The sequence below is a fragment of the Oryzias melastigma genome, linkage group LG16 (assembly GCF_002922805.2).
Source record: "Oryzias melastigma strain HK-1 linkage group LG16, ASM292280v2, whole genome shotgun sequence".
In the NCBI taxonomy this organism is placed as follows: domain Eukaryota; kingdom Metazoa; phylum Chordata; class Actinopteri; order Beloniformes; family Adrianichthyidae; genus Oryzias; species Oryzias melastigma.
Genome location: NC_050527.1, coordinates 5,976,223 through 5,999,902, shown reverse-complemented (window position 1 = coordinate 5,999,902; position 23,680 = coordinate 5,976,223). Strand labels below are relative to the sequence as shown.

General features: G+C 39.4%; 1 protein-coding gene across 1 annotated transcript; it reads left to right on the top strand.

Moving 5' to 3' along the window:
• Nucleotides 1-23,680, top strand: clstn3 (calsyntenin 3; the record flags this gene model as incomplete). The annotated part of the gene is given in 19 exon segments (XM_024267766.1): nucleotides 1-177; nucleotides 792-858; nucleotides 3,989-4,111; nucleotides 5,802-6,012; nucleotides 6,120-6,328; nucleotides 7,068-7,217; nucleotides 8,448-8,633; nucleotides 8,709-8,996; nucleotides 9,430-9,542; nucleotides 10,278-10,437; nucleotides 11,083-11,142; nucleotides 11,264-11,412; nucleotides 15,946-16,094; nucleotides 17,657-17,883; nucleotides 17,990-18,151; nucleotides 18,233-18,378; nucleotides 18,540-18,672; nucleotides 21,649-21,833; nucleotides 21,909-23,680. Coding segments are annotated over 18 exon segments (2,868 nt in total). The 3' UTR covers nucleotides 22,059-23,680.

Below are 23,680 nucleotides of genomic sequence, written 5' to 3'. Positions count from 1 at the left end.
TGCGGAGTGTCTCCTTCCTTCCTTCTCCATCCCGGAGGTTCGGTGTCACCGTCAAGCCTGCGGGGGGGTTTTACCGAGCCGAGCGGCGGCAGCAGCAGCAGCAGCAGGGGCGTGAGAGGCGGATGCTGCGAGCGTAGAGGCAGGGTACCAACCAGGAGCATCACCGCACTCAGCACGGTAATGTCAGCCCCGCCGTCCGTCCTTCCTGCGACATTTACCCCCTCCTCCTCCTCCTCCTCCCGCGGCCGAACCGGGCTATAAGACAGGAATATGGAGCCAAGGATGATGGCGAATGGGGGTGGGGGGGCGTGTGTCAGAGGCAGAAAGATAAATGTCGCATAGCATCTTTCTGCTCCATATACAGATATGAAGGGGGCCAAAAGACACCCAAATAAAATAAAAATAAAAAAGGCTTTGATTCTAGAAGCTGTGTGTGCTGACTTAATATCTCCTGCCACCCACACCAGCACGCGCATTTCCAGCTACACACACTCAGGTACGTGTATGCTCCACAGGCTATTTAAGGCGGCCCATCTGCAAGCACATCAATGCATCTGTGAGGCAGAATTCTGCGGAGATGCTGCTCCGCTCCGACTGAACTTAGTGTCACATCCGAGGTGCTTACCTAATGAGTCGTTTCCTTTGCACAGCTGTGTGTCTTGTTACTGTACTTGTTTCCTTCACTGCTGATCAGTCATTGATGCATGTACCCCCCCCCCTCTCTTTCCTCACCCCACCCTGTTGTCCCCCACCCTTCTTCTCCTTTTTTTTACTTTCCTTTCCTCCCTCAGATGGACAGAATGAATTTTCTATCCTTCTTCCTCCTTTGCTTGACTTCGGTTGCCAATGGCAACAAAGGTCAGTTCCTTATCCTTCTCTTATTATTATTTTTGACTGCTAATTGTGGAGTGTGGAGGTCTACCTTTCTGTCGACTTGATTGTCATTCAGTGCATTTGTGCCGGTGACCCATGTGCATGTGCCTGTTACTGCTGGTGGCGTTGACTCTTGAGATGATAGATCTGTTTCCCTGACAGTGGCAGATTTATCATCGTGGAGAACCATGACTGATTCAACATCATTGTCTCAATGATTATCTCAGAAGGAGAACGTGAGGGGGCAGGCGAAGCGGTTGGGAGAGGAAGGTGGAGGAGAGTGACACAAGGAAAGATGGGGGAAAGAGGAGGACGTGCACGCCGATAAGGAGGAAGAGAAAGGGAGCGAAGAGGAGGAGGAGGGGGATGAAGGTGGTGTGTGTGAGATCAGGTGATGCTGGAGGAAAAGAGCAAAGCGTGAGATAGTGGCTGTTTTCGTATATGCCATGGAGAGGAGGTCAGATGAGGATGGTAGGATGAGTGATGGAGTGACAGAAAGAGAAGGAGTGCCAAACGGGGGGCGGGGGTGGGCAGGGGGATGGAACGAGATGGTTCTCAATCTGTAATCCTGCATGTAATCCACCGGCCTGATGCTCAGATTAATGTTACATAGGAGCGTAGTGGGAGGAGGGAGCGTTAGGAGAGACGGCAGGAAACAGACAAAATAAAGGACTGTGAAAGCTAAAGGATGTGTCAGCTTGAGTTAAAGTATTTTGAAGTGAACATAGATGGAAACTCTCTTACCAGTTTGTGTATTTCCTTACAGCAAAAAAGAAAAGGAAGAGAAATTTGGCCAAATTATTTCCTGATTTAAGTAAATTTGATGATATCTAACAATGTTATCTTCTTAAAGTGTTGAGAAATTACATTATATACCAAACCTGAATCTTTAGAAAGTAAAAACATCTTCTTTAACAAAAAAATATTCATTTCTGTCTTGCAATTGAAACAATCGTACCAATAAAATTTTTCAATAGCAAAATAAATAAGCTTAAAGACCCACTTCCATGGAACTTTTAGTGTTTAGTGGAAGTTTTTAGTGTTTTTAACAAGTTATTGTTGCATTTTTGTCATGATGGAGGAAATAAACAGAGAAAACTAATTCTAAAACTACATTTCTAAGTATTTCTTTATTTATGCCGGCATCTGGCTGTGAAAGTTTCAATATTGCTCGCCGTTTTGTATGTGAGGTTGGGGTTCTTAGGGGCTAATGGGAGACCATGTAAACAGATGTCGGGAAGATGGGGTGGGCTTACTTCTTGCCAGTGTTCCCGTCCACAACTCAGAGGTGAATTTCTGATAAACTTCAGCTGCTCTGCAGAAACTATGTCCTAGAAAACAAGTCAGGTTTTTTGATTTTGGCTAAAAATCGTACTTAAAAGACCACTGGGAACACTTTCACTGTAGATCATACGATGATTAAAATGGGACTAGACATTTTCTAACTTAAAATAAGAATTCTTGGTGACATGGGGCCTGTTTCTTGTGCCAAAAATATGTTTTTGTGTCCACTGTCTATATCTTTGGTCCATTGTCTTTGTCTACTGAACAAATTTAATCAACATTTGTTCATGTCTATGTACTACTAACCTATATCTATAGCGTGTCCTGTGAAACGATGGAAGCTAACAACTCTAGCAACTGTTGCTAATCACTTTTTCTGAAAACCAGATCCAATGACAACAGCAAATGCAAAGTTTTAACTATAAAGCTGAAACATCACGAAGCAAATAAAAAACCTATCATCAAAGAAGCATAAAAATACAGAAGATATTGCTGAGTAGACATTAAACTTTCAAATTAAGGCAGCAGGGGCTGCAAAATAACAACTTGGGGGCTGCAAATGGCCCGCGGGCCGCCACTTTGAGACCCCTGGTTTACAGGATAGTTTAGTAATAGTCTGCAAAGAATTTTATTTTAGAAAAGTATAAAATAATGTAAAAATGTACAAAGACAAATTATCTATTCAGTTTCCCATCATGAAATACTAAAATAATAGCAAAATAAACCAGACATAAAAGGTTAAATATATAATATTTATTATCTAAAGTAGGATTTTCTTACTTGTTTTTTATTTTTTGACAATTGATATGTTAAAGTAGCAACTTTCCCACTTAAATGAATTGTCTGCGTCCTTTTCTTTTTGCTAGAAGCCGTTTCCCTGCACACAAAAAGTCCCTGAAGATGGCCCATAAAACAAACAGAGCGCAAAAAACACTGACATGAAAATGAAGTACAAAATGTATGGGTGATATACAGCGAAGTAGTAGTATAATGTTTCATAAGATAAAAGTGCCAAAGCCATAAATCTCCTTAGTTATTCTGTACGAGTGAGAGGGTAAAACATATTTATGTTCTCCAGCATGGCCTCTGACAGGCTGTGGTATAGTGGAGAAAAGAGAAGCCAGACCCAGCTCTCTGCTTGAAGGCAGAACGGTTTGATCAGATTTTGAACCAGCAGCGTTTCTTCTTCTCAATCTCCTCCTTCAAACAAGATAGTTGGAATTAGTTCCACTTGGATTTTAGTCCAAATTTAGTGTGGCGACAACAAAGGAATTGCCAAACATATCTCCGGATTTCAAACTCCTCAGCTTCCAGATTGGGGACGACGGAGGACGGGTGCTTTGGCCTTTTTGTTTTTGCTCTTGTGCTGGAGTGTAAAATCGTCACCCTTCTGGCTCATTAACTCGCTCTTTGATCACTCAGCACAGAACATTCAGCACAAGGATGAATAATTAATCCACAATTAAAGGTTAAATTCTGGGTAAACCTCAGGCGTTGGACTGTTTTCTGGAGAAGCCCCGTTGGCAGTTTGGCCACTGATGTGAGCCTCATATTTGTCTGAGTGAGTGTGACAGAGGGGGAAATTAGACTGTCCTTAATTATGCCGTCAAGACGGAGGGAGTGCAGAGTGGTGCTCGACATGAACAGGGGGAAGGCGGTCTGTTTAGAGAGTTGAACGGGATCGGATTGTGGTCACACGTGCGTTGTGTTTTTCCCACTCACATGCACTCCTACCATGCTCTCCTCCTTAATTGAGTGTTAAAAATAACTGCTTTGGTTTCCCTATAATTGTTCCATTTAACCTCTTTGGTCTCCTCTCTGTGCCATTCAGCCAATAAGCACAAGCCATGGATCGAGACAGAGTACCAGGGGATTGTCATGGAGAATGACAACACCGTGCTGCTCAACCCCCCTCTTTTTGCTCTGGACAAAGATGCTCCTCTTCACTATGCTGGTAACTGTATTCACGTTTACGGCGATCACAAGGAAACTGGATCACAATTATAGATGAAGAAAGAAAGATGTTGCAGCTTTTAAAGATTACGACCCTTATTTTTGAGCTTCTCAAGCAACATCGTCCTACAGGCGAAATATTGAAAGTATTCAGTCCTCTATTTTTAGACTGTCATAGTGTAATTCAATGCTTCATTGCAGCAGCAGTCGGCAGCACTCTGCCTCTGCAGCCTGATGAAATAAGGTGATTGTGCTTCCAGAAATGATCTCGTTCAGCCAAATTAAGAAAGATCAACTTGACTTACAAGGAAGGGGCTTCCGATATCTATATTCACATTTAAAAAGGGAGAGGAAATAAGCTGTTTGAGCACAGACCTGATCACATTTTTTACTCCAATAACTGCAGCAGCAGTTTGTTTTACTATTCTGCTCTGATAATGACTGCTGTGTTAGATAAAGATTCACTTAAGGGATTTCCCACATATCTGTGTTCTCGTTATTGAAAAAAAAAATTGGCGCAGCTTATTCAGTAATGAAGACTTATTAAGTAATTTTAATGCCTCTGCGCGCACGCTTTTCCCTCTCCTATGGTGCTTTATCTTTGGTTGGTGTCCTATTTTAGAGCCTATGACCACCTGGGAGTGGACAGTTGGAAATAATGGCTTACATTTCGAGATGTGTTTCATTTTGTTGTGCAACTCCATTCCCAAAGCAGTTTAAATGGCGCAGAAAAGAGTTATTGCCAAAAAAATAAAATAAAAAGATGCTGAAATTTAGAGGTAATTGTGATGCTTATTTTTAAATGTTTATCAAAGTATTTGCAAATATATTAAAGTCCGTTCAATGATTGGATCAAAAAACCTGTATTTTTAGGGATTTGTTAGAACTGGACAGGATGTTATCGCAGAAATAAAATGACTCTTGCCATTCGTCCTTGAACAAATCCAAGTTGCAGCTGAAATATGAAAAAGAAATGAGATTTAGAAATGTGCCTTTTATTCCGCGCCCGAGTCGAGCGAGGTGGAAAACTGCCGTAAATCATGGATTTCAGATCCCAAGAGAGAAAGAAGGTTGTCAGTGAACACATGAAAAGCTAGCATTTATAATGATGGCACACAGTATCTTTGACTGTGAAGGTTTTCTTTGTTGTAAAAAAAAATGCTGCATTTTTCATGTTTTGCAGCAACATGACTCTTTAATACAAGGGTCTGGATTTGTAGCTGCACAGCAGGAATCAGTGTGATCTTACTGTCTGAAAAATGACAGCACAATCACAAACAAACGGTTGTCACTGCTCACTTTCTATTATATTTTCCCCTCTAATATTTGCTTTTAAGACACGTTTCTCTTATTTTGGAAGCACGTTTTCTGTGGATGTTTTTTTGTGTGTGCAAATTTAGGTGTAATTTTCAAAATTATTATCTGATTTACAGAAGAAGGAAATGCCTGAGTGCTTATTTTAACATAAAAAGAAGGTTGCCAAACCAGCGTGACAAATCTTTTTTTCCTTCCTCTTTTAGTATTCTTTTGTAAACAAACATTTTGTTGAGAAAAAATTACAAAAGCACTATAGAGGAAGCATTTAAATGCTAAAAACTAAGCATGTGTGTGTCATGAGAGGACAAATTTAGTCTAAACTGAATTACATGTATTGATTTCTGATAGATTTCTTTCTTTCCTGCCCCACACAGGTGAAATCTGTGGTTTCCGGGTTCATAATGGCCCACTGGGTTCGGGTACGGTCCAGTTTGAAGCAGTGGTTCTGGACCGCTCCACCGGTGAGGGTCTGGTCCGGTCCAAGGAGCCACTGGATTGTGAGAGCCAGCGTGAGCACAGCTTCACCATCCAGGCCTACGACTGCGGGGAAGGACCTGATGGAGTCAACAGCAAAAAATCCCACAAGTGAAGAACCTTCATGTTCTCTACAGGAGCACGTTTTCACTGTTTGCAGCTCAGCTAGCATCACCGCCTCCTGCATTAATCTGCGTCTCTCTGCCCCCCCCCGCCAGGGCCACGGTGCACGTTCGTGTGAATGACGTCAATGAGTTCTCCCCCGTGTTTGTGGAGCGCCGCTACGAGGCCTCGGTCCCCGAAGGGCGCCTGTTTGATCGAATCGTGCGCGTGGAGGCTTTGGACGCCGACTGCTCCCCGCAGTACAGCCAGATCTGCTTCTATGACATCATCACTCCCAATGTGCCCTTTGCTATTGACAACGACGGTGAGAACTTCAGTCTGTCTTCAATGTATTTTAGTCTGGTTTTGTTAAACCTTTTTTTTGTAGCTTTTACCTTGCAACATGTGTAAAACATCCATTTTGAATGAATGAACGAGGTCGATTTATGGCTTGAATTCATGAAAAACAAACAGCAAAAACGTTAAAGTAAACCTGTGTGGGGAGGAAATCATTTTGTGAAACCTCTAAAACAGCTTTTCTCTGCTTGTTACATTTCATATTTTGTTGAAAAGGTTTTAGTGTGACTCTGCAGAATTCTCTAGAACTTAAAGGAACTATAGTTTCAACCCCCATCCTTGGAAGCTGTCTTCTTCTTCTTTTGAATTTTCTTTTCTTCCCTTTTCGTCTCTTTTCCCCTTCATCTTTTCTTCCCTCCATGTCAGAGCATCTTCTTCCTTACCTATTGTTTTTCTCAGCTGGCATGACAAATGCGAGCTGCCTCTCCGAGATACATGCTGTTTATTCACCTTTATCTCTAAAAGCAGGAAAACCGCTCACTTCACTGCAATTACTCTTCCTCCATTTTTTGCCAATTCTCTTTCCGCCGTCAAATGGAGTGCACCGAAAAAGGAAGTGCCTCCGTTAATGTAGAAGTGTTATCATTATGCTTTCAATTCAGCTGGGCTTTTAATCACACCAGCTTGTTGATGACTAACCCTCTAGTCCTATTTTCATTTTTTTTTCTTTATGTCAAGTCCTCTCTTTGTTGCTCTCTGTTTCCTAGGTAACATTAAAAATACAGAGCCGTTGGATTCAAAGCAGCAGCATGTTCACACCTTCTGGGTGACCGCCTTCGACTGTGGAAAGAATCGTGCTCAGGCCGACGCCCAGGTCTCCATTACGGTCAAGCCGTCCTGCAAACCCGGCTGGATCGGTAACTCATGTTCCAGATAGTTCTTGTCCTGTTACAGTTTGGATCCAGGGATAACTTTTTGGAGCCTCCAGATATGGAGTTCTGTTATTTCATTAGCTGATTTTTTGCACTTTGATTTTGAACATGTGAGGGCTGCCATTAAATTTCTATTAGTTTTAGATTAAAAGGAGATTTTCAAAGTGAGTCGGTGCTTTAGATTAGTAAAATAAAAGTAGGGGATTAATTAAACTGTGAGAAAAAACTTTTTGATCACTTATCCGATGATTTTTGGTGCTAACAGCTGCAGGAGCGGGCAGTATTTTAACGTCCTTTCTGATCTGTTTCTGCCTGAATCCGTGTCAAACTAAATTCTGTTTGGCATTTTGTCTTCAAGTCTTAAGACTCTTTGACTATGATTTTGCTAAAATATGTTCAATATTCTACATTTTTCTTCAAGGGAAGATTTTTAACTTTCTAACCTAGCGTCCTTTTCAAAAGTTTTGAAAGTGCTTAACAAAGAAGTAATGCAATTAGGGAAAACAAGCTGTTTATATCTGTTATTATTGAATTTATCATAAAAAAAAGCACTTTGGTTTATTGTTTTTTAATTGATTGTGTGCTATTAACAAATTATCATGCATTCGATTTATATATTTTTTGTATTTTTGCAGTGTTTTGTGAAAAACTTGATTTCTACGGAGGCTAAAAATGGCCAACCCTCAGAAACGCTCCAAAACATAGTTTTTTTCTCAATTTTTGGATTTATTGGTGGAGCTATTCTCCACAAAAACCTTTATTTGATCTCGTGCACCAGCCACCCACCCTTTATTTCCCTAAAACCACCGACAGCAGGTTGAATGACAGATCCCAGGACTAACAAACATCTCTTCCTGGTGCGTTCACTGACCTCAGCGGCACCCAAACAGCCACTCAGCCTAACTCAGTCCGCTACAATACTTTTTTTCTTTTCTCTACAATCTGCAGCAAAACAAAAGCGTTTCTCAGAGAAAACATCCAACACCAGAAGAATTGATCCATTTCTAATTGATCAATTTAGTTGTGATCTTACTCAGGAGCATGAAAGAAAAGAAACTTGCTTTCTCGTGATAAGAAGATCATGTTGTTATCACGAGAAAATGGGGAAAAAGAAGTCTGTAAATTTCTTTGGCGTGTTAAACATATCACCTTTTTTCATTCCAAATAAAACAGAAGACAAAAGTTGTGATCTTTTTTTGTTTTGTCTCGACTCAGGATGGACCAAGCGAGTGGAGTACACACCTGGATCAGGCAGTGTCCCTCTCTTCCCCAGCCTGCATTTAGAGACATGCGAAGAGACTGTATGGAACATCCAGGCCACCGTAGAGCTCCAGACCGGCCACATTGGGAAGGGCTGCGATCGAGACAGCTACTCTGACAGATCTGTGCGTCGACTGTGTGGTGAGTTCTCCTTCACTCACAGAACTATGAGACTTAAAGACTTTTTTATTGACTCCACCCCCGATTTTTTGGCAGGTGCTGTGAGGGGTGAAGTCGACCTCCTCCCACCTCCATCACCTGCAGCCAACTGGACTTCTGCTCTACCAACTCTCCCTTCTTCCGACTCATCTTTAGTCTTCTCCTTTAACGGATCCAACCATGTCGCCGTTGTGCCTGATTCTGTCGTGTCGGCGTTGTCCGGCGATCATTTCACGCTCCAGCTGTGGATGCGAAGGGGCGGGGCTAATATTCAGCCAGCCACTACTCAAACACGAGGAAGTCGTAAAGAGGAGGAGATCATTGTGTGCAGCACCATGAAGAATGGTAGGTATCCTCTCACATGTATTACCTGTGTGAGTTTAGATGCAATTATTATAATTCAGAGATAATAAATAATCTGAAACTAATTTTAATAGGGCGCTATATCACGATGTAAAAAGGTTTTAACAAGGTGCTCCTGAGAGAGGCTCTAGCCCTCGAGCTGTTCCGCTTGTGCAGCCAAGCGAACAGCAGAGAAACTTTAAAACTCTTTAACTGAACCAGGAGTTTCTTTCTTAGTATTGATTCTGAAAAACAAAGTTATCGACAAACCCTCTTAAATCTATTACCAAAACGACGTCTGATTCATGATTCCCACATCTACCTCTCTAGATATATCCCTGAAAAAAATATTGGATTATATTAAGACATTTTGTCAAATCTACTCAGATTCTCCAATTATCTCCCACTTTCCTGCTCTCCCACTCCCGTCCTGCAGATGACTCGTACTCTCATTACTCGCTCTCTGTCCACGGCTGCCGCCTCTCCCTCTTCTACTGGCCTGATGTCTCCGCTGCACGGCCTGTCAAGTTCTTGTGGAAACTGGAGCAGGTACCCAGGGAACTGCATCTCTGATAGTTTCGATTGCATCCGTTCTTTCCTGTTTCCACCTTAAAATTAATTGCAAATGAACTAAATATTGACAGGGTTTTTGCTTTCTTTTGTGCTGTATAAAGCATTTTAGCTCTTAGAAAATGCAGCTGTCATGCTTCTGGTTGAGATCAACTCTTTTGTAGATTTGAGAATGAAACATAATTATTTGCATCATTGATGGTTTTCACACATGCCTGCAGAAACTAAACTCTATCTAGAGAAACATTTTGCTTTCCTGAGTGCAAACATGACATGTGATGGAGGAGGAGCTAAAGCCGGCTTGTTTTGACTGAATTTTTGGGTCTCAGACAGATTGAAGTAGCTTGGATTAAACAAAGCCGGGCTGATACAGAAAAGATTTGTTAAATCCCTCCGTCTGAACAATGTTATCTGGTTACCCCCCATCTTTCTTCTCTGCCCCCATTTTTTTAAACCCTTGTTACCGTTGTACTGCTCCTATTTGGCAGCATCAAAAATCTTCTCGTTCTTGACTTTTTTTTGTCTTTTTTTAAGCCTCTAAAATATTTTGGAGGCTCTTTCCTTTATAAAGTGGATTTAATTTTATAGAGATTTTTATATTTTTGCCTTATGCATTTATGTTAGCTGTACTGTATTCCTTTTTTAGTCCAATTTTTGCAGAGAAATTTGACACGTAAAGACGTTTGTTCAACAATAGCTGTGTTTGTCCAACAGGTGTGTGACAGCGAATGGCATCATCTTTCACTCAGTGTCCAGTTCCCCTCCGTGACTCTGTACGTGGATGGTGTGACCTTCGACCCCGCCCTAATCCATGATAACGGTGCAATTCCCAACCCAGCACCCCGCCAAAGGATGTTCATCGGAGCCTGCTGGGGTGAGCCACTGATCTGCCTTCCTATTGGTTACATCCTAATGACAGATTTTCTGAAATGTTAAAATGAGCCAGCACTGTGCCGTCTATTCTGCATTCCCTCAAAACGCCTTTTGAATCAAATATTAGACATAGCGGACTTAAATTTGTGGCAACCACAAACCCCTATGGGGCATCTTAAGAAGACGGTTCGAGTGTGTGCGTCCCTTCATTTCTCTCAGCATGTTTGCAGCATTTGTCTCTAAAGGCTAATAATATAACTGACTCATCAATTATTCAGAGCTGCAGAAAAACACAAGAGGAGACAGCTATCAGCCACTTACAACCAAACCACAGGTTAAAATGGAAAACTCTGGCTGCCAATTACCAGTCAAAGTACACACACAGTCATAGCTGCTGTCTTGACGGGTCTGCCGTCACCGCGGCAGCAGGTGCTAGTAGATAATGAGGTGATGCTGCCTTTTTGAAGATTGCCTTCAATTTATTTGCCTTTGCAGGCTTGAGTTATTTATTTATAAGTATTATTCTTTCTTTGCACCTTTGCATTTCCTCCCACTGCCTTTTCATAGCTCAAAACGCTGTTTCTTTGCACCTTATTGTGGGTTGTTTTTCTGCTCCCCTTTGTGACTCCTTGCCTTTCCCCTGCAGAGCCCGAGGAGAAGCAGAAAGAGATAGTAAACAACACAATTCCAGAGAGCAAAGATGCAGGTGACCTTTGTGTTTTGTGTGGTTGTCAGGGTGATGATGTCCTGCTTTGCTCTGTTAGTACTCCTTGTGTACAAATTAGAATCTGTCTGATGATACAATAAATGACGTGTTCACGCTCTAGTGAAATACGTTGGGGGGTACCACGGCCTGCTGTCAGGGGTGACGGTGCGTCCTGGGAGCGTGGAGCCTCATAGCGTGGTGGAGTGTCTGTACGCCTGCAGGGAGGGCCTGGATTTTGGAGACCTGGAGACTTTGGGCTCTGGAATGAAGGTACAATTTGCATCTAAAACATTTGATTATTCTCTATAAAAATCAGACTGTTCTTGTTTTTAATTCTCTTTATTTTTTATCTAGTAGTCGTTTAATTGTGCTTTTTAACTTTAAGTGATGCAGAAAAAGCTTTTTTGTTGTTGGTTTGAGCAGAATAGTTGATATTCTACTTCAAAAATTCGTATTTATGAGCAATTTTGGTGTTCCTGCCCTTTAAAAGCAATGTCACACAAAGTCAAGTTTGCACAAAATGAAATGAAAAATGTACCCGTGTCAAATCTGGTGTCACTAGCGGAGCTTTTACTGTGTAATTTTTCAATAAATCTAAGATTTAACGGTAAAAATGAGAGACGTTTTGATGTAGGCACAAAAGAAGTTGAGTTCCTCGAGAAAAGCTCAGATTGTAGACCTTTGAATGCATAAAGTGCAGAAAAATATTTTTGAGATACAGCAGTATGTGTCTGCATTCACACAAAGAAGATTGAGTCAGACAGAAGAGTTTTGAGGAAAAGTGCTGCTATATCTAATAAAAATGCTTTTATATTTCAATTAAAAAAATAAATAGATCTTCAGGAAGTAGTTACACACACCCCTAACAACGTTTTAAGTGCAGTCATAATGATAAAATGCATTAAGAAAAACAAAACACTCAGATGAAACCAACTCATCTATTTAAACACATTTATATTTAAAGTAATTGAACCCAAAACCAAAAAGATTTTCTAACTGAAAAGTTGAATCAATTTTACTAAATATTTCACTTGCTGGCAGAAAGTCATAAAGGAAAATTTTACATTTGTCTTTCGTGCATTCCAAACAATCAGTCATCATTACAAAAAAAGGATTCTGCTGTCAAAATCAGAAATAAAGGTAAATTCAGAACTATATCCACTTGCTTCCCAATTTTTGGGTCAAAGTTAGTATCATAAATAGCAAAGATTACGTTTTTTAAGCATTAAAAACATTATAAAAGTGACATTTTTAAATGAAAACCTTCAAGATATAAGATCTTTTAAGAATTTATGTACATTTTATATTTTTTTGCTATGGTTTGAAATTAATAATAGCACTTTTGTTTTAATATTAATAACAAAAACGTTAATAAAACTAAATGAAATATGCATTTTTTATCCTTTTACTTGTAATGTCCTTCCACTCCTCTGTTCTCGTTTGCCAAAGTCCCCTTTTTAAAATGTTCTGGCTCCACCACTGCCAGAGACTCTTGTTATTTCTTATACTTCAAGTTTTTACAAACTTTTAGGCTGAACATGAAGAGATTTATATTTATCCTGAAAAGTGAGATTGCTGGACACAGTGCCTTTTCTCTCCACATTTTAATCTGTTTTTTTAGCTGTTAATGGATGGCTGATTCATTGCAGTTAAGTTGCCAAATGTTTCTCTAACCTTCACTTGCTAAATTTCACAGGTTCTTCTACTGTAGGTAATTATAAATCACGTGTAGCCACCGTGACAAGTTTTTTTAGAGATAAATTAACTTGTTTTTTTGTGGGATGTGAAAAAGTGAAAACCTTAGGAAAGGTGTTGGAAATTCTTTAAGGATTAAAAGTAAAATTGAGTCATTACTAAGTCGAAAGTTATGCAGCGTTGTCAACTTTTTTATGTGTTTTTTTTAGTTTGATGCATGATTGCACAATTTACTACTTTAATTTTTAAAAAGTAGCATTTTATGGAAACATGGGAATTCAGTCTCACGTATAAAAGACAAGTAATCTATAAAAAAGTGTCATGAACAAGAAAGTTTGATTCCCAGCTTCTTATTTTGTAGCATATGTTTGGTAGTGTGGTGCAGGCAGAGGCTTTAACTGAACCGATGATTTGTACTTCAGTTGATCTATAACGGGTCTACAAATTAATCCACCTGGCACTTTTAGCCCTCCATTGTGGTTCTTTGGCCTTGAATAAATAATAAGTTAGTAATTATGGTTAATTTGTTTTATAGTTAAGGAAGTTTTTTTCATTTTTGTTTGGATTTTTAACGTGAAGTAACTGAGAAAATGATGGTAAGAGGTTTAGTGTGCTGTCAGAGTGGTTTATTATTAGGATGAGCTTAAAGCACATATTCTTATCTTCTGCTGCAGTGTTCAGAGGCAAAATTCTTCAAGTGAAGAATTACATTTTCATGTACAGATTTGAAAAAAAGAAGGTTTCTACAGCAATGTGCTCATGTTTATAATCTATAGTAAAAGGAGAAAAAGAATGATGTTATACCAAAATCTTAGTGATACAAAACGTCATGTTTGCCTTTCCTGTCTTTGAATTGAAGTAAAGTTGCACTAATCTATTAGAAACACAGTGTATAAGTGTGTTAGACACCGAGACACACCATTAAATAAAGATTGGTGGTAGATTCTGAAATGTACCTTGAACAGAACTGAACTGGACCGGATCAGGAGGTGATTGAGGATGCCGGACGGTGTGTCAAAGTGAGAATGTGCTGCAGAAGCTCCAGCTATGGAGATCTTTACCTTCTGTCTGTCATTGGACAGATTCAAAACTCATTAGAAGGTGGAGTTTGGTGAGGAAACAGAAAAGAGCTTTTGTCTGGTAATCTGCAGGATTCCAAAAAGGTGCTTTTGTTACAAAACAGTTTCACTTAAACCTCATATGAGGAGAAAGTTTGGGTGTGAATGCTATTATTTGAGGTTCTGATATAATGAAAGTGAAGTCTGGAGGGAACGGCTGTGGCTCAGTGATAGTTAAACAATAAGCAGAGCCTGCAGGCAGGTGATGCTCGTCCTTATTCCTGAAGGCATTGAATGTTGTTGGGCTGCTTAGTTTCATGTGCCTCACTTACAGACGGGGGACTTTATTTCTGTGAAGCAAGCTGGGCTGCTTGTTTTAAAAAAGCAATCAGAGAGTGAATTTAAGAAATCACTGTTTTGGATTTTTGAGAAATGTGTTTTTGTTCCCGCTAGACTAGATCTTTACCTGCCATCAGTGTGATGGAGAGTGTGCTGGAATCTGCCCAACCTGCCTTTATGTGTTTGGTGGACTGGGAGAAGGGTAATAAGTATGACCTGCGTTCTTTATCTTGTCCCGCTTGAGGTTCTTTAGAACATTTGGGACTTTAGGCTTCAGGCAGTTCTGTCCCCCAGCAGCATTTTATACTCATTTCATGCGTAATAAACTCTACCAAGGCTGCTGTTTGTCTCTATTCGGTTTATAGATTCCAAGTTTCATACAGCAAAATGGTGAGCAATTGTCTCGTATCTCACCTGAGGGGAGGTAAGCTGTGAACTAAACTAAAAGAATGGAAATGTCCTAGTTTGAAGACAAGGATTTCAGCTGCAAAAAGTCAGAAAGATGTTTTCTGTTTTGCAGTCATCGGTCTGCAGAGCTTGAGTGTAGGCACTCGAGGGTCTTATTAGTGTGTCGGGGGTATAATTAGGCAGAAGATTAAAAGGCAGACTTCTACACCATTAAGATTCTGCCAAGAAGTAGATGTTTTTTTTTTACTTTATGCTGTAGATTGTTCTAAGTGCTATAAACCCCCAGCAGTTTTCTGTTTAAAGCAGCACCACACACTTGAGGAACATTTAAAGTCACACTCCAATCATCTTTTGATCTTTTCTAAAATAATTCCCAGTGGTCTTTTAATTTTGCAATTTTAAAATCAAGAAAACTGTGTTTTTTTAGGACATAGAATATGTCCGAATTCTATCACTACTCACTTTATAGTGGATTTGTCTGAATCTACAATTCCAAAATCCAGTGGCCTAGAAATTTCCAAGAAGTCTTTGCGAAAAAACCAGAGTGCATTGATGCTCACATTAGCGAATATAGACCACAATGCACTGCGTTTGAACATTTTTTGTGCAAAAAAAAAGTTTTTAATGTAATTTTTAAAAAACTACCCACTTTTTCCTCAACAGAACACAGTGAAAATTGGTGAAAAATAGGCAGTGAGCATGATGTCCGTCCGAATTGCTTTTTAAAAATCCAGGGTTCTGGATAGTCCTACACTATTTAGTTTTTTAGTAGTGAGAGATTATTCTGGAAATTTGGACATAGCCATAGTTTCTGCAAAGCATCAGGAATTAATCGGATATTCGCCTCTGAGTTGAAGTTTGGAATGTTTGCGTAGAGTAAACCTGAGCTCATTTCCCATCATCCCTTTGTCTCATCATCCCCGATGATTGTTGAACTGACGTTTCTGCTACAGACTTTATCCAACAGCATTTCTTCATCTGATCCTGATTCACAATGATTTGAGTAAAGAAATACTCAGAGACACAGTTTTAATCTTAACTTTCTGTATATAAATACTCTATCATGAGAAAAATGCTACAAGAACATGTAAAAAAAAACAATTTTCATTGGAGTGATACTTTAAATGAAGCCTAATCTAATGTGTTTAACTAAAAACAACTCAATACTGTTTAGGAACAGGAAGTTATAAGTGAGTGTGAAGGTGAAAATCCAAGCTTTTTCAGACACATTAATAGTCAGAATCAGAAGAAGCTTGCTAAAGGTTAGATCTCGTCCAGATTTTAAATGAGTTTGGGTTTGCAGGTCCACGTGAACCCGAGCCAGTCTGTGTTAGTGCTGGAAGGAGACGACATCGAGAGCTTCAACCGTGCGGTGCAGCAGGTCACCTACAGGAACTCGCTTCGATTTGCCACCCCTGGAGTCCGTCCGCTAAAGCTCACCACTTCACTCAGGTACTGAAGCGCTCACAAAACACAATTACAAAGTCTTTGATAAGAAGCAAAAAATCTGTTTTCTGTTGTTTCTAGTAAAATCCGATGTGAATTCCAGGCCAAAAGGAAAAATCACACATTAAATGAAAATGATTGTTTTTATAATGAGTTTCTGAGTATTCATTCACCATTTAAAAACACTGCTGCTGTCTGTTGTGCTCCCTCAACACTCACTTAATCAAACATGGACTTTACCCGCGCCATGATAATGATTAGTGCTGCATGAAAGAGATTATTATATGAAGAAGAAACACAAGATAACAAGAATCCTCTAACTTTTTCAAACATTTTCTATTCAAGTATATTAGACTTTGACAAAACCACGAGTAATATTTTTATTCCAAGAGATCCTTTTTATTTGCCATTTCCCTTTAATTAAACATCAAATTTCATAGTTTAAAAGTGCTAGAATTACAATATTAAAGAGATTTAATGTAATTATAAATTATATTTTTTTTCCTGAAGAGATTTTGGTAAAGAAATAAATGATGAGGCTGGAATGATAAAGTACATATAATTTTGTCCTTGAATATTATAAGTGATGGGTCATCGATCAGTGAGTTAAATCATCTGTTTCCATATAAACGGCATCTTCTCTGGTTGTGTCTGTCACTTTAAGTGATAAAATATGAATTCACTCACTGAGTCCAGCCCAGACTTTCTCATATGTTGTTCAGCCTCCAGTTTGGAGGAGTTTTGCTGCAGCCTGTTTGTAGGAGTAAAGATAATTACCACGCTGACGGTCTGTTGTTACAATCCTACGAATTCAAGGACACGGACTGAGGTTCTTACAACTTGTTCTATGTTCAAATGTGTTTTTTTTTTTTCACTCCAGCATATGTTATTAGTGAGTGAAGATTAGACTGATTTGAGGGCAGGAGTCACCCAGATGGCAGAACAGCAGGCTCTTCTGGAAAGGCTGATAGAAGCAGCTGCTCCCCCTAATAGTGGAAATATAGCACGCATCCACAAAGACACAAACATCTTAATCAGCTTAAGTCCCGTTTCCACATAGGATGGGGAGTTTTAGTGCCACTGCAGAACTATATGTTAACAGTTGTCCATCAATTGGATCTGCTTCAGTGTTTCTATTTTTTTAATTTAAATTCAGCTAAAATTATTTGATTAAATGAAATTTGGGCAAATGTAACTAAAATACAAATTCGTCACCAAAAATAATTTTTCTTTCAGCTCTTCATTAAAAAAAAACATTTTTTGAATTTTTTTTATCATAGCATGACCTTGCAAATTCTTCTAGCCATGAATCAGCATTAAGCCGGACAAATCGTAATGCCTCCTAATGGGAAGCTTGTGATTCACCCTGCAGCTTGCCTTCCTCTTGACACTCTCTCACCAGCTGCCGCCCAACATTTCACACACAGATTAAAGCCTATAAACACGCAGTGACCCGTTAAATGTGACAATAAACATCGGAATGGGTGAAACAGCCAAATCTAAAAGCTGGCAGTTGCTTTTTCCAAGCACAAACTATTGTTTTTCTTTATTTATCGGCTCACTCATAGATGCTTCAATGAGGAGAGCTGTCTGACCCTCAAGCAGCTGGAAGGATACCTGGTGGTTCTCCAGCCTGATGCTCCTCAGATCTCTCTGTCGGGAGTCGGGCCTCATCTGGCACGTCCAGCCCCCGAGTTTGAAGGCTCCCAGGGTGTCCCCCTCTTCCCTGAGCTCCGTATCGTCTGCTCTCTGTCACATGCTGTCAACACAGCAGCACAGGGGATGGAGGGTGGAGGTCAGTCGTCTTTTTAAAGCGGAATTTTATGTCTGGCCATTTTGTACAGCAATTTTGACGTTAAAAGCAGAAAAAAACATATTTTATCTTCCTTCTTGTTTTTCAGCTTTGATGTCAGATGCCGTAGCTCATACTTTGGACGGCTGTGAGGTGCAACCTTTGGGGGAGGAGCTCAACCCAGAGAAGGAGGAGCTTATGGTGGACATGGATGTCGTCAGAGAGAGAGGACTTGAAATCATCAATACTACAGCTTACATTGCCATCACGGGTAAAGATTAAAAAGGTTTCATGCAGGTCTTTTTGCTGCTCTCATCTGGTTTATAACTCATCCTAATTCTCCTTCTCTCAGGTGCTGAATCCATCTCTGTGTACGAGGACATCCTTCGCTCCATCCGCTACCGTCTAGCCAAGGGCTCCGCTCGCTTTGAGCGCCGGTTCCGCCTGTCTTGCTCTGAGATGAACGGCAGATACACCAGCAATGAGTTGACTCTGGAGGTGACAATCAGCATCGCTCACATATTTCAGATCCTTCCCAGACAGAACTCTTGACATCTTGAAATAGCTTCTGTGTGAAAACTAAGAGGCTGAGCCAGATTGTGTTGTGATATTTTTCAGTACAAAGATAACATTTGTTGTTGTATTTTTTACTCTTTTAGGTGAACTTCCTTCACTCTATGGACAGCCTTTATCACCCCTCCCACCTGCTCGCCTCCGAGCAGTTCCTCCATCCATCCCACCATGCCGGGGAGCTGAGTGGACACACGCTTCCTAATCCACACCGCAACTCTGGTAATGTTTGATTTTCTCTCCGAAATTTCAAAGCACAACAAATCATTTATATTAATCTATAACAATCTAATTCTAATATTCTTATTGAAAAAAAGACACTTTGTGCAGGTTGTATTCAAAGAATTATGATAATACAAAAAGTAAATCATCTTCATTTGCTAATGCAGTAAAAATCTAAATATTCTCATTTAAAAAAAGACAATTAGCGCAGATTTTATTTATCAAATAATGATTATAAAAATAGAAAAAGTAATAAGTAAAAAATCATCTTCATTCGTAGAGAAAAAAAGCAAAATAATCCAATAAAAAATACAATTTATGCAGATTGTATTCATCAAAGAATGATTGTAATAACACAAAAAGTAATAGGTTGAGAAGAAAAAAATCATGAATTTGAGTAGAATCAGTGTTACATCCCAGCTTAGGAACAAGTTTAAGGCCACGTAGTCGTTCTTCGCTGTTATGACTGAGAGACTGTGAAGATCTCATTTCAAGGGAAATGTGCTGGAGTTCTGGAGCTCAGAGTTGACATCCAGCGTTTTTTTTAGTTCACTTTTGCTTGAATTAAAGGTTCAAACGTGCGTAATCCCACAGTTCTCAAAGTCTTTCATGGATTTTATTTCCAGAGGCTTTGGTGGTCCGAGGGGTTTTACAAAGATTCTGGAGTTAGGAAGTTTCTTTTTGCGTAGGATTCTTGCGTGCTTCGCCAGATCAGCGTAATATTTAGAGAGATGTTCATTTCAAGGTACTTTCAAGGTACCAGTCTGAAAGCGAAACTAAGAACATGATAATTCGTCTTCATTGTCAGTTAAGAAAGTTTGAGTTTAAAATGAGACTGCAGAAAACTGGTGGTGTGTTGCAGGCAGAAGCTGGTCATGGCCAGTCAACAATCAGAACAGCAGGTGATGAAACTTGAACTGACCTGCAGTGAAGTCTTGGATGTAGGATTTGTCTGGGAGACTGAGCTGAGCAGGTGAGCAGGCAGGTTGGCAGGCGGGCAGGCAGGCGCTCAGGGCTTTGCAGCAGAGGGGCTCAGCATCTCCAAGCAATGCTGACAGCTGGTTTTAGCGCACAAACACCGGAGAGCTGACACATACACAAAATCTAGAAGAATCCCTGCAAGTCAAAGAAACGCACAGGGAAAATGATGAACAAGACCAGCCAGCTGTGGACTAGGCGCACCAGGAAAGTGAAGCGACAGTCTGCTGACGAGTGAAGAGTCAGGAACACTGCGGAGGCTGATGACTGATCTGTTCCTGTGGGCAGGTGGAGAGAAGAGCAACAGATAAGAAATAGTTATCTGTGCTTTAGCCTCAGTTCAATTAAAAGTTGGTCTTCAGTTGGAAACTTTCTGTACCTGGTCTAAAAGCTACACAGATATAATAATTAGATAAATATTTATTTGCCAAAACATGATTTGGAAAAGTTATCCTCTGTTATGTCAAGGATTCTCCTTTTTTTTTACTAAAAAGAGAAAAATTATGTTTAGTAAAAATACCTACAATTTAAAGTTATATAAATACATAGCATCAATAACTCCTGAGGCAATAAAACCAAGTTAAATGCATATATAACTTTAAAAATGTACCGTTAAGAGAACTGTATTTGAAGGAAAAATACCTTTAATGAATATTGTCAACGGTAATTATTTAAACTAGTATTTATTTTAGCATTTGAACACCAAATTTACACTGTTTTCTCTCATCTTCTCTTGAAATAATTCAACTAAATGCAGAAAACTGTTCTTAATTTACCTGCAACTTATAAGAAATGTAATTTATTTTCCATATTATTTTGATAAATATCCTTTTTTTGACCTGCTGAAAATCTCTAACCTCACATGTAAAAGTCACAGTTAATATTGACAACGCCCACTCCCTGTGTTTATATAATATATTTAAAATGACATGCATTTGCCCTACTGTCACCATGGAGAAGTAATTTAGCTACTGCAGCTCCAGAAATGCTCCACAGCAGCACTCTTCATGTCAACATCAGCAGTTTGTTCTTCCAAACAGCTTTCATCGTCTGCATCTGGATTGATTTAAATCCTCTCCATGTACTTAAAACCTGGAATATTCAGCTTGTGGTTTAAGATAGAATAGATGCATTCTTTAGTTATTACACTAACAGATCCAGTTTGACTTTCAGGGAGCTTAAATTCAACATTTTGTTTTAATTTCTGGGAAAACTATTAGAAAGCAACTAAAATTGTACACTTGAAACTTTTAGTTTATAAAAAATATAGAAAAAAAAGAAAGATTTAAATAAAATCAACTCTGGTAGAACTCCTTCCATTGCCTCCATGTGAAGGTGGCCTGCAGCAATTCAGTCAGAAAGGGTCACCGTGCCAGAAATCAGAGTGAATCATGAAAAGGTTACAGTCACCCCTTCAAAATAGCACCTTTTTTCTTTTTTACATTTATTCACTCTAATGACACATGCCTGTCACAGAAATGCTCACAAATCAGAGGGATTGTGTGAAGGAAAATCATGTATCATTCTCAAAGGGCACTGATGCTTTCAGGCTCAGTCAGAAAAAAAAGCTGCAAAATCGACTGGAAAGAGAAATCGCAAGAAGAAAACTTTTTTTATTAAATAAAAAAACACACTAAAATGAACCAAAAGCTGACCATTTAGATAGACTTTTAGTATTCTATTTATGAAACCTGCTTAGATTTGTAATATTATTTTAATTACATTTAATTTAAGTACAGACGAATTTTATAAATGTTTTTACCATTTTTACTTTTTATTAAACTGATTTTGGGAAAATATGTAGAATTTTATTGTTCCAATCTTTACTAACAAATGTATTTAATGGCATATGAGAGATAAAATAATATTATGACTGTAAAATTAATGTCGGGAGTCAGGAACTGTTGTTTTAGATGACCCAAAAACTGTATTTTCTATAGTATTTTGTCAATTTTTTGTACACATGTTTTAAATTATAGTTTTTGTGTACTATTCTAGTGGTACCCGGAGCAGCCACTGTCATCATCATGGTGTGTGTGGGGTTCCTGGTTGTCATGGTGATCCTGGGTGTCTTCCGAATCCGTTCCATTCACCGCCGAGGTGAAAGTACAAGAGGCGGGGCCAAAGAGGGCAGTGGCCAATGGGACGACTCTGCGCTGACCATCATTGTCAACCCAATGGAGGTGATGACAGTACTTTTATTGAGATGTGGTCAAAGTGACGGATGTTTTTGACATGTTTCTCTTTTGTTTTCACAGTCTTATGAATCTCGTATGGGCATCTCTGCCGACACAGAGGGTGAGGGGGAGGAAGACGAAGAGGCGGTGGAGACGCCCGACGACGCCAGCGACGATCAGCGAATCATCATCAAGAAGGAGGGCAGAGATGGCGGTGCCCGTCGCTACTGAGCCACGTGCATCTCTGCGGCAGTTCTCATGGAAACCACAAATCAGCTCACCAGTCACACACTTCAATACTTTTAATGTCAACAACTGCTGACACCCGTGATCAAAGGAATGTATGCTTACACACACTAACGCACAACACTGTAATACACCTCACACTCATTGCCATATGTGACCTGTAGCCAACAACAAGCTATTGTTGTCCACCTAAATGTTCAATGGCACAATATAAACAACTAATGTAAATGAAGAGCTTGACGAAACCCCACCAAACTTGTTTGTGATGCACTGATTCACAAAATGCTCATGTGTCTGTATGGTGTAATTTGGGAAGAGAAGGACTGAAAAAAATGTCTCATATTTGCTATTAAAAACCAATGAAACTATTTCCAAATATAAGCTAGAACAATTTGCAACAGGAAGGCATTGAGTTGTGGAGGAAGACATGCATCTCTCTGGATTTCTGCATTGGGAAGTCTGTGCACAAGCTCTTATTTTCCCTTTCTCTGACACATTCCTTTACCCTCAAAGAGCAAAGACATTAAGTTCACTCGCAACGGCCACATAAACCTTAAATACCTGTAGGTGTTCTTCCCTCTATCGTGAGATTAGTTTACTTCTTCAGATCCAAGCTCGTTGAATCTGAATCTACTGATAATACTGAAACGCTTTCTTGCACAACCTTCACTCAAGCTGGCACTTTCTCAACATTCATAGAATACAAAGTTAAAGCCCTTCGTTCGATCCTGAGCATTTACAAAGTTGCATTTTCTACTATAAATGGAATTAATGGTTCACTTTTGCCACACACATGTAAACACACACACTCCATGACATTACCCCTCGCTGTTTTCAGAATGTCCGCTCAGCTTGGGCAGTTTTGATTGTATTGATTGTAATGAATTTTCTGTATATACAATGAAGACTACTATGATGTTATTGATATTACTATTATATTTGCATCCACTCTTTTACTGCACATTTTTGAGAGGGAGCAGATTATAATTTAACATTTATAATTTAACATGAAGAATCACTTTTCAACTCAAAGAAGTAATATAATAATGATAAATAGTAGTAGTGATAAGGATGATATTCCCTGGCTTGATGAGTGTCTCTTAATTTGTGTGTAATAATGTTGTAATTTATGAACTTGTCAATATCTGAGTCACAAAAAAGGAGAGCACATTGTTGTAAGACTTTCACTCATTTCAAGTTTTTTTTTATTTGTTGTTGCTGATATTTTATGTTGTTTTCATGACTTCTAGTAATTTTAATTTAATAAATGTTCAACCGTGTGCTTCTCCTCATCTTTACCTCGCCTTCATCCCCTCACCTCTCCATCACTCTCCCTCTGTGTCTCTTGCTGTCTGTGTATCCTACCAATGTGCAGTGCTAAGGTTGTCAGTAAATAAAGCCTCTTGTTTTTGAGTGTGATGTTAAAGAGCGAATAAACATTGCATTGATAAATAACTTATATTAATACTATGTTACGATTTGGAGATTTACCTGTAATTATTGATACACTGACGACGTGGATTAAGCTGACTAATTGTTACTGAGAAGTGTCAGAAAACATTACAAAATTCATAATAAAAGCCACTATATGACGTCTCCATGAGAAA